General features: G+C 42.9%; 1 protein-coding gene across 13 annotated transcripts in view; it reads left to right on the plus strand.

Moving 5' to 3' along the window:
* The window catches only part of Il1r1 (interleukin 1 receptor type 1), a 76,022-nt gene that overhangs the window by 56,910 nt on the left and 6,281 nt on the right, over positions 1-12,831 (plus strand). For all 13 annotated transcript variants that reach the window (XM_063266739.1, XM_063266741.1, XM_063266740.1 and 10 more), the window contains 6 exons: positions 3,686-3,923; positions 4,026-4,215; positions 4,978-5,146; positions 7,360-7,425; positions 10,281-10,398; positions 11,546-11,697. In XM_063266739.1, coding sequence (XP_063122809.1) covers positions 3,686-3,923; positions 4,026-4,215; positions 4,978-5,146; positions 7,360-7,425; positions 10,281-10,398; positions 11,546-11,697 — 933 coding nt within the window. The remainder of the gene's footprint in view (positions 1-3,685; positions 3,924-4,025; positions 4,216-4,977; positions 5,147-7,359; positions 7,426-10,280; positions 10,399-11,545; positions 11,698-12,831) is intronic.

Here is a 12,831-nt window from a genome sequence, read left to right on the forward strand (position 1 = left end):
CTTGTTTGTGACTTACTGAGGCGAAATTTTCCGATTTTCAGTCTATAATTTGATTTTATATATTTAACCTCAGTTTTTAATACCTTTTGGTACCACTGTAGTGTTGGTTTCCAAAAACCACAGTTTGCTGAGAGTTTTACAGAATTTTAATTAAATGCCTCTTTTTTCATCTGTTGAGATTTTCGTATCATTTAAATAAATCTCTTAGCATATAGGGAATATTTAAAGCTTTAATGTTTTTCAAATATAAATTTACAATACATATCTTTTATATTCTATAGGATTCAATTATGTAAAATATCTGAAAGACACACACCTGTATTTATAAGAGTTTGGTTTGTAGTTTTGTCGTAACGCGATTGGTTTGGGTAACATGTGACACTGATATCACACTGAGTCTGGAGGCATCACGGTCTCCTTAATATTTGGGAGGATTTGCTCAAAACTGACAGTCATGTCTTTGACATCTGGAAGGACATGAAGGTGAAGCTATCCAGACTTGAAATGTTCTCTTTTAGGATCTTTTACAACAAGTTCTCTTAGAAGGCACAGGACAGTTTAGGCTATCTGTTTCCCCTTGGGGAAGTTTCAATAGGTTCTGTCTTTCAAAAATCTTAGCCATTTTATTTATAATGTTGGATTTATTACAGTAAGGCTGAACATAATACTCCTCTTACCTTTCTAAGATACCTTCGAGACTTCTTTTTTCTCCTGATTAGAGATTTACTTACCCTCTCAGATCTTGTTTTGTTTTAGATCTTTATTAATTTTTATGAAAGATGTATATCTTCTGGAATCTTTCATTTTTCTTTATTCTTCTCTTTTTATTTCAACGTTTTCTTCCCAGGTATTATTTACTACCGACTTACTCTGCTGCTGGATTAATTGAGTTTGGTATTTTCTAAATGGTATACTAGCTTACCATTTTCCGGAGCCGTTCACACCCAGGATGGCTGTGCCCGCAAGGCCTAGTAATTTCTAGGGTTTGTGGACAGTTTGCCTCCTAGGACCTGCTTTTGGTGTGATGGCTGGCCCAGAGCTGTGCTTCCAGACCCCTCACCATCAGCCTTTCACCCCCACACCCAGCTTTACTCCTGCTACAAATTAGTGCACAGCCAGCCAGGTGGTGATCGCTCCTACCACATGGGTGCTCTGCCCCCTGTGTGGATTCTGAAACAGCTGAGCTGGCCACTGAGGGTTTCAAACCAAAAGCTGAAACTTACTCGTTTAGACTCATTCGTTTAAAGTGCTCATTAGTTGTTTCAGTCACAGCAATGAGCAAAAAAAAGACTGATAAAGAAAGTTAGTACCAGAGAAGTGACCCTACTGCTGTGACAAATGTAACCATCTTTGGGGGGGAAAAAAGAAACAAAATTTTTGAGGAATTTAAGGGAAAAAGAGAGATTTTAGTCAGAAAGAGCTGGAATTTTGCAATCAGAAACTTCTTTGTGATTCTGGTGGGAGCTCGGACTGGAATGCCAGTAGGAATGTGAAAATTTAAGATAGTTCTCTGTTGATTCAGAGGCCATTACGAGATACCACCTTCTGGCAAAGAACTTGTCTGGTGTTGTCCGTGTCTGGAAACTATGTGTGAGCTGAATTTAGAGCTGACTGGTGATTTTACGGAGGGGATCAAGGCCGTCCAGCATTCAGACTGCAGCATGGTTGTTATTGGCTGTGTTCTGTCAGGTTTAGAGTGAGGTTAGGGGTCTCGCTGCAGAGCGGAGGAGTTACAGACTTGCCATTGGTCAGAAAAAGCCAGATGAAAGCTGAAGCTAAAGAGATGTGGTGTCCGAAGATATTGGTGCCTTTTAGAAGAAGTTGAGTGTTTTACAAGTTCGTGTCAAGGGTATGAGTGCATCTCTGGGATGCCCACCTCATTACCAAGGGCCACTTGCCCAAGGAAAAAGCACTGTTTCTCTTAAGTGTGTCTCCCCAGGCACTCAGAGGCCATGCAGCAGTGGTTCAAGGAGGTACAGTTAACATTGAAGCTAGCAGCAGACCCTAGTGTCAGCCATACCATGCCAGCATTCATGATATAAAAATGTAAGTTTCCAAAGGAATTCCCGAGTATACAGATGCTGTAACAGGCTTGGGAGCCCCGTAGGCAGCCCTGAGAGATCATTTAGAGAAACTGGACCCTGTGGTAAGTTTTCCTGATTATTTTTTGATATGCCCAGCCCACTGTGAGTAAGATAACGTTTTTTGTTATTGTACAGGTGCCCATAGTAAGAGAGAGTCTTGAGCCTCAGTAGAGACATGGCCTTAGAGTTCTGAGCACAGTTAAAACTTTAAGGACCTTCTTGTACAGATTCTTACAGATGGGCTAAAAGCAGTTTGCGATGTAAACAGTCATGACCCTTTGAGGGCCAGAGGTTGGATGTTAAGGTTTGAAGATTAAAATTTCCCCCATCATATGCTAAGTACCTGCCACTGTGAAGTTTCACTGTGAATGAAATATTTAACAGGGCATTTTTGTCTGGTACTGTTTTCTTCTTTGTGAAGGAATTCTTTGACTATTTATAGAGAGTACAGGTCCCCTGAGAAGGGGTTCTTAGAGCTTTTAAAATCCTCTCTGTGATTTTGAAAGGCATTTTCACTGGAATTACAGCTGGATAATAGCTTTACTCCCTAGAAGGATGGTTGTAGCCCTTTTGGTTTTGTTTGTTAACTATTGTTACTTAAAAATGAAAAAGCAGCCAGGTGATGGTGGCAGGTGCGTTTAATCCCAGTGCTTTGGAGGCTGAGGCAGGTTGATCTCTATAAGTTTGGGGCCAGCCTGGTCTACAAAGTGAGTTCTAAGATAACCAAGACTACACACAGAAACTGTGTCTTGAAAAAAAAAAAACCAAAGTAAACAGATACATTTTTAAAATAGAATATCTCTGGCTACTTAAGATTTTCTTTCTGTCTCTGGTGTTGATAATTTTGTTTTAGACAGTTGGTGTGAGTCCCCTTTTCCCTTTCTTGGTGTTCCTGGTGTTTTTTGGGCTCAGGCTCATTATAACATCTCGAGGAATTTCAGCATGTATTTCAAACACGACTTCTGTGTTCCCACACTCCCCTAGCAACTCATAGTCATCATGTCCCAGCTGCTTTAGCTGTCACTGAGTCTCAGATATTTTCTAATGTCATGTCTTCAGGTTTTCTTAATTTCTCTTCCCAGTGTATCTTCAACTTGGCGACACATTTCTTTTTTTGTCACTAGAAGACTTTTTCTTTTTAATCATTTTATGTCTCTGTTGACTATCTCTTACATCTCTTTGAGCATCTCGAGCAAATGGAAGACAGTATTATGTATGTCAGGCCGTGAACAGCCTTGCATCCTACGGCTGTCCACGCGGTTTGTTTGAGTGGGAGGGGGTGCATTCCGTCTTCACTATTCTCCGTTGTACGGAAGTCACTGTCTCCCCCTCCGTCATTCCTACCTTTACGCGAATAAGGAGAACGTAAGAGGGGATAAGTAACCTGCCCAGGGTACAGCCCATAGGGGACACATGACAGAGCTGGAACTGACTGTCAATGACTTCAAACTCTGAAGACCGTGTTCTCGAGTGCACAGCTGGAAACTGTGTATATGGCAGGAACTGGTATTTCTACTAACCATCGAGTCCAGATGTATAAATTCCACCAAGAAATGCTGGAAACGTTTCCTGAAATTGCTTCTCCTTTTTCTCTTCTAAAGACAAATGCACGGAGTATCCAAATGAGGTCATTTCATTTTCATCCGTAAATGAAATTGACATTCGCAGCTGTCCTCTTACTCCAAACGAAATGCATGGCGGCACCATAATCTGGTATAAAAATGACAGCAAGACCCCCATATCAGCGGACAAGGACTCCAGGATTCATCAGCAGAATGAACATCTTTGGTTTGTTCCCGCCAAGATGGAGGATTCAGGCTATTACTATTGTATAATGAGGTAAGAAAGGAACGCATTAACACGGCCGTGTGCTCTATGATAGCTAAGGACAAAGAAAACACTTTAGTAATGATTACTTTTCCATGCTTTGCCTTGTTTCAGAAACTCAACATACTGCCTCAAAACTAAAATAACCATGAGTGTCTTAGAGAATGACCCTGGCTTGTGCTATAACACACAAGCCAGCTTCATACAGCGGCTCCATGTTGCAGGGGATGGAAGTCTTGTGTGCCCTTATCTGGATTTTTTCAAAGATGAAAATAACGAGTTACCCAAAGTTCAGTGGTATAAGGTAATTTCGTCTTCAGCGTGATATTTTACTTTTACGCGCAGTTTTCCATCATGAATGATAAAAGATGTCTGCAAAAGCATTTGCCCGCTTGAATATTGTTTTCTCTGTAGTGGTGCAACTTCATAGAGAAACAAACAAACAAACAAAAACAAGAAACAAACAAACAAAAAACCAAAAAAAGTAGGACTACGTTCATTGATTCTTATAATTTAACCTAAAACCTTAAAACCCTTGTCTCTATCTGCCTTTGTAAGACACAGTTTCAAAAAAAGAAATAGAACATCTTTGGAGGTAACTTTTTATGACATAGTATTTTGGGGTTCATTAAGAATGTACATTCTGGGGCTGCAGGCAAGGCCCAGTGATGAAGAGTCTGCTCCACTCTCCCACAGAATTGTAAGCTGTTCCTCAGCTGAACAGTAGGCGGCCCACAACTGTCTCTGACAGCTCCACCCGCCGCCCCCTTCTGACCTCCTAGGGTACTACACTCATGTGCACAAGCTTATAAATTTGTCTTCACTCGTCTTTGGGGCATAAGCCTCTGTGCTTGAAAATTTGAAATGTAATTAGCCATCCCCACCCCCGCCCTGGAAAAAAAAAACCCCTGAAAGAAACATAGCGATAAAAACATGCTGCATACATCTGAGCTTTCAGTCACCCCCTCAATCCTGAATTTTCAGAGGTGAAAAGTGGCGTTCTTATTCCGTTGCGCAGGGCGGGTTACCGACTGTCCCAAGCCTCTGTTTATTTCTTCTTGTCTAGAACTGTAAACCTCTGCCTCTTGACGATGGAAACTTCTTTGGATTCAAGAATAAACTGATGGTGATGAATGTGGCTGAAGAGCACAGAGGGAACTATACTTGCCGCACGTCCTACACATACCAGGGGAAGCAATATCCCGTCACACGAGTAATAACATTTATCACAATAGGTGAGTCGCAGCTCCGATCCCAGCACTGGCGTGTGGAACGGGCCTTAGGGAATCATCATTCTGATATCATTGCTCCGTTGTCCAAATAGGAACTAGACCTAGGAACTGACCAGTGACTCACAAGGGCTATGGGTCACAAAAACCTAAAATAGGGAAGAAACAGATTATTTTTGACTCATGTTTCCAAGAGAAGACAGTTGGTCATGGTGAGGGAGGCGTGGCAGGCAGCTGGAGTGTGAGGATGGCCCAGCAGTCAGGAAGCAGGATGAAACTATTTCTTGGGCACACTGGAAGGAGAGAAGGGGGAAGGGGGAAGGGGGGAGGGGGAAGGGGGAGGGGGAGGGGGAGGAAGAGAGAATAGTTAGGTATATAGAACCAGAAATAGAGCTAGAAATAGAGAGCGATAGATAGACAGACAGACAGACAGACAGACAGACAGACAGATAGATAGATAGATAGGTGGGTGGGTGGATGTATAGATAGTCAGAAGTGGGGTCAGCTATAAAACTTTAAAATTCAACCCCCCAACACACGCAGTGACATCCTGTCTCCAGCTCTGCTCTATCTCCCAAAGGTTCCACAGCCTTTCCAAACAGTGGTACCAGCTGGGGACCAAGTGTTCAAACTCACAAGCCCGTGGGGGACATTTCATGTTCAAACCACAATGAAAGTCCTGTGGTCTTAATTTCATTGTTTGTTAGTAAATGGTACCCGGATTCTTTTCACTCCTGCTTCTGATGCAAAGCTGATGAGACTAACACGTTATGGGTTACCCTTTCCAATGGGGCCTTGTAAAACTCTTAGATGTCACAGAAGGCAGTCCCTCCAAGGAGCTCTCGGACTCCCTTTAGCAGGTCTATTACTGTGTGAGAGCCTGCCCTGGCTGAGTCTAACTCTACAGGAGTCACTGGCATTGGGGATATAGCACAGTGGTGGGGCATTTGTCAAGCATGTATGGAACTTTGGATCTGGCTCCCAGGACTGTACCAGACAAACCCAAAAGTACAACAGAGTGGTCATGCAGTGGAGTAGATTCCCAGAAGTCGGGAGATGTTACACACCTAGTACATACCGTGTTTGATTTCCTTGATCGCTTAATCTTTGTGTCTCCTCTTCTATAAGAAGATAGTGTAGCCTGTAAGGCTTTGAGAAGATTAGACATGAAGAAAGCTCAGTTTGTGGTCACATATCTGATGAAATCAGCCTTTGCCATGAAACAGATGCACAGTTAGTATGCACATGAAGACCGTTTTAATGTTTTATGGCCTCCCAACCCTATCATACCTGTATATCACATTAAAAACGGTTTCACAATACAAAGGAACTGATTGAACCTTTACAAGTTACCTAGGAATGGGCAGAGTAGTCAACCTTTCTGTAAATGTAGTTTTCAGAAATAAGAAGCTGACCTAACCAGGACTCTTTTGGGGGAACAGGGGAGCTCGAGTAATGCTTCAAGTAATTATTCTCGGACACAGCTGCAGCTATCCCGGGCAAGCTCATGATAGGATCACCATACACAGAGCTGCATTTTCCACATTCCATATTGTTGTTTCAGCACGCTGGGCCCAGCTCTGGCCCTTCGGCTACTGCCTTTTCCACTGTGCAACGAGAGGAGAGCCCTCCAACCCCCAGGGTCCTCTGCACATAGGTGCTGCGTACAGAATATATTCTCATTAATGGTTGTACTTTCTTAGTAGAGATGTGTGTATTTATACTTGTTTCTCTTCGTGTGTATGTGTGTGTATGTATGTGTGTGTGTATGTGTCTATGTACATAAATATATGTAAGAGTGCAGGTGTATGTGTGAGTGTGTATGTGTGTGTGCATACATGTATGTAAGAGTGCAGGTGTATGTGTGAGTGTGTGTGTGTGCATACATGTATGTAAGAGTGCAGGTGTATGTGTGAGTGTGTGTGTGTGTTCATACATGTATGTAAGAGTGCAGGCGTATGTGTGAGTGTTTGTGTGTGTGTGTGTGTGTGTGTGTGTGTATGTATGTATGTGTAGGCTGGAGGACACCTGTATAGTCCACCTCTGTGGTGTGTATGGTCCAGCCGTGCTTCAGGTGTTCAGTTCCCCTCCTCTTCCTCACTTCCCATCTCCTGCTGTACTTGTCTGGCCAGATCCAGTTCAGTGTTGGTCCAGTGCTATTATCACCTGTGATCTGTCCGGGCAAAGCCTCAGGAGTGCTGTGGGGTTTCTTCTTGCAGATGACAGCAAGAGGGACAGACCTGTGATTATGAGCCCACGGAATGAGACGATGGAAGCTGACCCAGGTAAGCAGGCTTCCGGTACGGGGTGGGGAAGCCCTTAACCCTGGACTCAAGATGAAGATAACGTGCACCTTCACAAAACACACAGCACAAGCCAGAGAGAGATGGTGGTGCATTGTCTGCTGTCCACTGCATAGTTAAATGAGTTTTAAATGGTTTTAATTTAAAAGTTTTTAAAGGTTTTTGCCTCTTAAGGCAGAAGTCTAGCCATATCAGACTCCAGATTCTCCCACTCGTACTTTCCAATGAAACCTCACTATCTGTGCAAACAGCAGCCACATGCTAATGATACCTAATGTATCTAATCACCACAGAATGTTTTTATAGTTAGAGCTAACCTTTTAGGCAGTAAGAGGTAGGTATACAGGTCAAAAATGGTAATTGTTCTACAAAATGCTTTTCCTAGCTAGTCAGCCTTTAAAAAAAATCAAGAATGAAGATCCACCTTGATCATTGCAGTAATGTGTGTCCCTTCCTGTCATGTATGAACCAGTCTTTGCAGCCTCCAGAGAGAGAGAGCTGTGTTAAGCTGGTGGTGTGCACAGTAGCTTAGGAAGTCCAGGCAGTAGGATTGTGAGCTTGAGGTTAGCCTTGACTGCAAATGGGTTCTGTCTTAAAAAGAATAAAACAGGAAGAGGAGGGGTGACTCTGCCAGTAAAGTCTTGTGGGGGCCTGAGTTTGATTGCATCATCCATATTAAGAACTGGGTGTGGCGATGAACATCTGTAATCTCTGTGCTGGGGAGGTAGAGACAAGTGCAGACATGTGGCTGGATAGCCAGCCAGTCTGGAGTGATAGGTGAACTCTACTGTGTCCCTGGGAAACCCATCTCAAAGGACATCTAAGATTGTTGCTGAGCCTCCACACACACGTATACACAGATACATCTGCACCTTTACACACACACACACACACACACACACACACACACACACACACACACTCTCAGATGCGCCTGCACTCTTACACACAGATGAATCCGTACTCTTTCTAATATACATACACATACACAGATACACACACACAAACACAGGTACAACTGCACACTTACACACACAGATATGCCTATACTCTTACACACATACACAGATACACCTGAACTCTTACACACACACACACACACACACACACACACACCTGCATACTTATACACATACATACATAGGTACACCTGTACCTTTACAGGCATGCAGGCACATACACATGCACACACACACACACACACACACACACACACACAAACAAGGAGGGTGATGAATATAGGCACATGTACTTACTTTTACTAAGAAAGTAAAGGATAAATGAGAAGAGAAGTTACCCTACAATGAAGGTAACATAACTTAAAAAGAAACTTCCTATCAACAATGATCTGGAATTAAATCAACTGCTTGGATCAATACTTTGTGTTCAAGATAGCCCAGAAGGTAGTGCATTGCATCCCAGAAGGCTTCAGGATCAAAAGGCAATGGAATTATCAGATGCCTGCACACATCTGTGCCTCTACTCTTCCCTGGTTTGGTAGTGGAGAGGGCTTTTAGAAAACAAATGTGAATGAAGAGAGATACTGTGAAGAATACCTCTTGTAAAGTTTGGCTATGAAAAGACAAACAATAAACATCAATGAACTTTCATAAACAAAGTTAAAGACAGCTAGCCTGGAAATCTTTCCGGGAAGTTTTCTTGTCTATGACGAGGCGGTGTCTTTGATTGATAAAGAGCAGCTAGACTTCAGTGAGCTCATTCTCACAGAGTCTAAACAATGTATCTTAAGTGCGAGGAACATGGAGTGGCCTAAACAATGTATCCTACCTGTGAGGAGCATCTAGAGGCCAGTGAATAGTAACCTAGGAAACCTGGGTAGTTCAAGAAGTATAGGCCGGAGAGGCTGGAGAGATGGCTCAGTGGTTTAAAGCACTGGCTGCTCTTCCAGAGGACCTGAGTTCAGTACCCAGCAACCATACGGCAGCCCACAACAACCACCAGCTCCAGAGGATCCAACATCCCCTGGCCTCTGTGACACCAGGCCTATGGTGCCTATCTGCAGGCAAAACACTCATGCGTGTGAAATAAATAAAAAAGTAAGTAATAAAAAAAGAGATGCATGTGGGCTGGGCTGTGATGAAGACCATAGCTAGTGTACTCTGGGCCCTCAGTTCCCACTCCAGAGCACTCATGGAAGAAAAAATATTTAATTGAGCTTGATTTTTCTTCTCTTGGTGGACAATGCTTACTGAATAACCCTTGTTTTCTGGGGTCCATGTGAGATGACAGTTTCACATGCTGCTCTGGTAGAGCCTTACCTGATTGGAGTTTGGATTTGAAACTATATCTTTTTGTGAGGACCGGAGATGCAGCAAGGGCATGGGTTTGAGTCCCACCACTACAAGAACATTCTGCTTCCGGGTTCTCATTCTAAGTGATGCTTGCAGATTTGTGAAAACCGTAATATATAAGCGGGGATATTCCTTAAAATACTAATCATAAGAATGAAATTTTAGAAATTTCATTCAACAGTATCCATGCCGGTTAGTGCTTAATGAGATTGTGAAACGCTAAATTGTCTCACAGCAACGGGGTATTTCTGAGCATTAATCACGGAGGCTGAAGCTTCCAGCCACAATAATTACAAATTACTAGACAATAAGATCCTGTTCACAGATTGGTGTTGTCTAAAGAGAAAGACCAAGACTGGGGTATGTAAAGAACCCAAGAATCATCTCTGGGTGATGAGGATTAGGGCACTTTTCCTTTTTCATTCTGCTTTTCTATACTTTAACATTGTTATTCAGCAGTGACACACACATAGACAGATTGTAACAAAGGCAACAGCCTTGGAAGTCAAACACATTGTTTTTCAGGATCCACGATACAACTGATCTGCAACGTCACGGGCCAGTTCACCGACCTTGTCTACTGGAAGTGGAATGGGTCGGAAATTGAATGGGACGATCCAATCCTAGCCGAAGACTATCAGTTGTGAGTTTGCCAATCAATTTTGATGCTACATTCTGTGACACACCTGTGCTCATTTTGACTCTAAGATGGAGAGATGAAGGTTGGCTGCTCCTAGCCCTTTGCTGCCCACTTTGAGCTTTGCTAAGTGATAGACAATTTTGTGAGAATTTGTATTTTTGGTTTTTTTTTTTTTGTTGTTGTTGTTAAAAATACATGTCACTGTACAAATTCCATACTGGTATAAAGCCCCTTTCTTCCATTCCGTTTTGTGCTGCGACAGCACTGTGGCGAGGTGCTACTCATGTATATTAAGTAGAGTCTGCAAAGGTCCGTGGAGGGAATCAAGAGTCAGAGGCTCGGCCTCTGTCTCTATGGGATGGATGAAGATCTCTGGGGTTTCAGTTAACTCCTTCTTGTTCCTTCATATGCAACACTCTTTGTCACCTGTCACAGGCGTGTGTGTGTGTGTGTGTGTGTGTGTGTGAGAGAGAGAGAGAGAGAGAGAGAGAGAGAGGGGATGTATGTGTGTGTGTGAGAGAATGTGTGTCAGAGTGTGTGTGAGAGAATGTGTATGAGAAAGTGTGCATATTTGTGTGTGAGAAATGGTGTATATGTGTATGTGAAAGAGAGTGTATGTGTGAAAGTATATCTGAATGAAAGAGTGTGTGTGAGAGAATATTTGTGTGAGTGTGTACGTGTGTGAGTGTGCTTTCATGTGTGTGTGTGAGAGTGTGTGTTTATGTGTGTATGTGAAAGAGAGAATTGTGTGTGTGAGAGAGACTGTATGTGCATGTATGTATGAGTGCGTGTATGAGAGTGCATATGTGTATGTGTGAAAGACAGTGTGTAAGACAGAGTGTTTGTGAGAGAGAGAATGTGTGTGGGGGGGTGTGAAAGAGAGAAGGGGGTGTTGTTTTTTATTCCTTCCAAACTCCTAATTCATGTTGATTTCTTTGCTACTGAGTGATCCTGACCTTGAGGTTATACAGTTTCAGATTTATCTTGACAACAACTGTTATACACATGACTTGGGAAGGTGATTATGTGAGCTGTAATAATATATGTTACAAATAAAGCAGTTAACTGGGCCTGTAGGTCTTACTCCGTGTTGAGGCATTTTACCAACTCTATTTTATTAACCCCCTCTCCAACCCCTTCTCTTGAACAGTTTGGAACACCCTTCAGCCAAAAGAAAGTACACTCTCATTACAACACTTAACGTTTCAGAGGTCAAAAGCCAGTTTTATCGCTATCCGTTCATCTGCTTCGTTAAGAACACTCATATTCTGGAGACTGCACACGTACGGTTAGTATACCCAGGTGAGTAATGCACACTTGCTTAACGTGACAGCTGCATGGCCTGGTGAATTCCAGTGTGTGCTCCTTTACCTGGAATGTCCCTCACCCCTTCTTCAGCTATGACTTCCCATCCACTTTGCTTCTTGTGCTGAATTCTCTGATCTTTCCATCCCAGTGGCTGGAAACAGTGGCTGAACCTCTCTGCCTGCCTCTGCCTGGGTATCACTTCAGAGACATGCTATATCACAGGCACAGGAGCCCCCCCCCACTACTACTACTACTACTACTACTACTACTACTACTACTACTACTGCTACTACTACTATTACTACCACCACTATCTCCTCCTCTTCTTCCTCCTCCTCCTCTTTCCTCCTTCTTCTTCTCTTCCTCCTCTTCCTCCTCCTCCCCCTCCCACCTCCTCCTGCTTCTTCCTTTTTATTCCTCCTCCTTCTCTTTCTCCTCCTCTCTCCTCCTCTCTCCTCTTCCTTCTTGTTCATCTCCTCCTTCCCCTTCCCTTTCCCTTTCTTTCCCTTCTTCCTTTCTTCCCCTTCCCCTCTTTCCCTTCCCCCTTTCCTCCTCTTCTTTTTCTTCTTCTCCACCTCTTTCTGCTTCTTCTCCTTGGCCAATAGCTACCTATATTTTCTTCATTGAAAGCCCCCCATGAATACGTTTAAGCACACATGACCAAGCAAGATGGCCATGTATAGAAAGCACACATATCCTGCTTATAACAAGGATGTCTGAGACCACTAGCTTTCGAGAATTGGCAGTCAAAAAAACCTGACAATGATTGTGAAATATTGTTTAAATTCTCTAAAGCTGGCTAAGAAAAACAGGGCATGTGTACAAATGTGACGTATTGGTTACTCTGTAGTTGACTAAAAATGTATGCAAATGTAAACAAAAATAAATAAAACAGAGAAGTAAAATCATTAAGAGTTTAGGTTTTCCCTGGATACTACCCACGTCTTGGCTGTGGAAAGATGCTTTCATTGTTTTTCCTCTCCTGGATTCTTTTCCACACTCCTGCCTTTCTAGCCTCCATCTTTTGTTTCTTTCTGACAAGCTCTCCCCACTCAAAGAATCCTGCAGGCCTTTGACTTCCGTTGTGCCACCATGAACTCTGTCTCTGTGGTTTCCATTGGGTTTTCT

This window comes from Rattus norvegicus, chromosome 9 (assembly GCF_036323735.1).
Source record: "Rattus norvegicus strain BN/NHsdMcwi chromosome 9, GRCr8, whole genome shotgun sequence".
NCBI classification, from domain to species: Eukaryota; Metazoa; Chordata; class Mammalia; order Rodentia; family Muridae; genus Rattus; species Rattus norvegicus.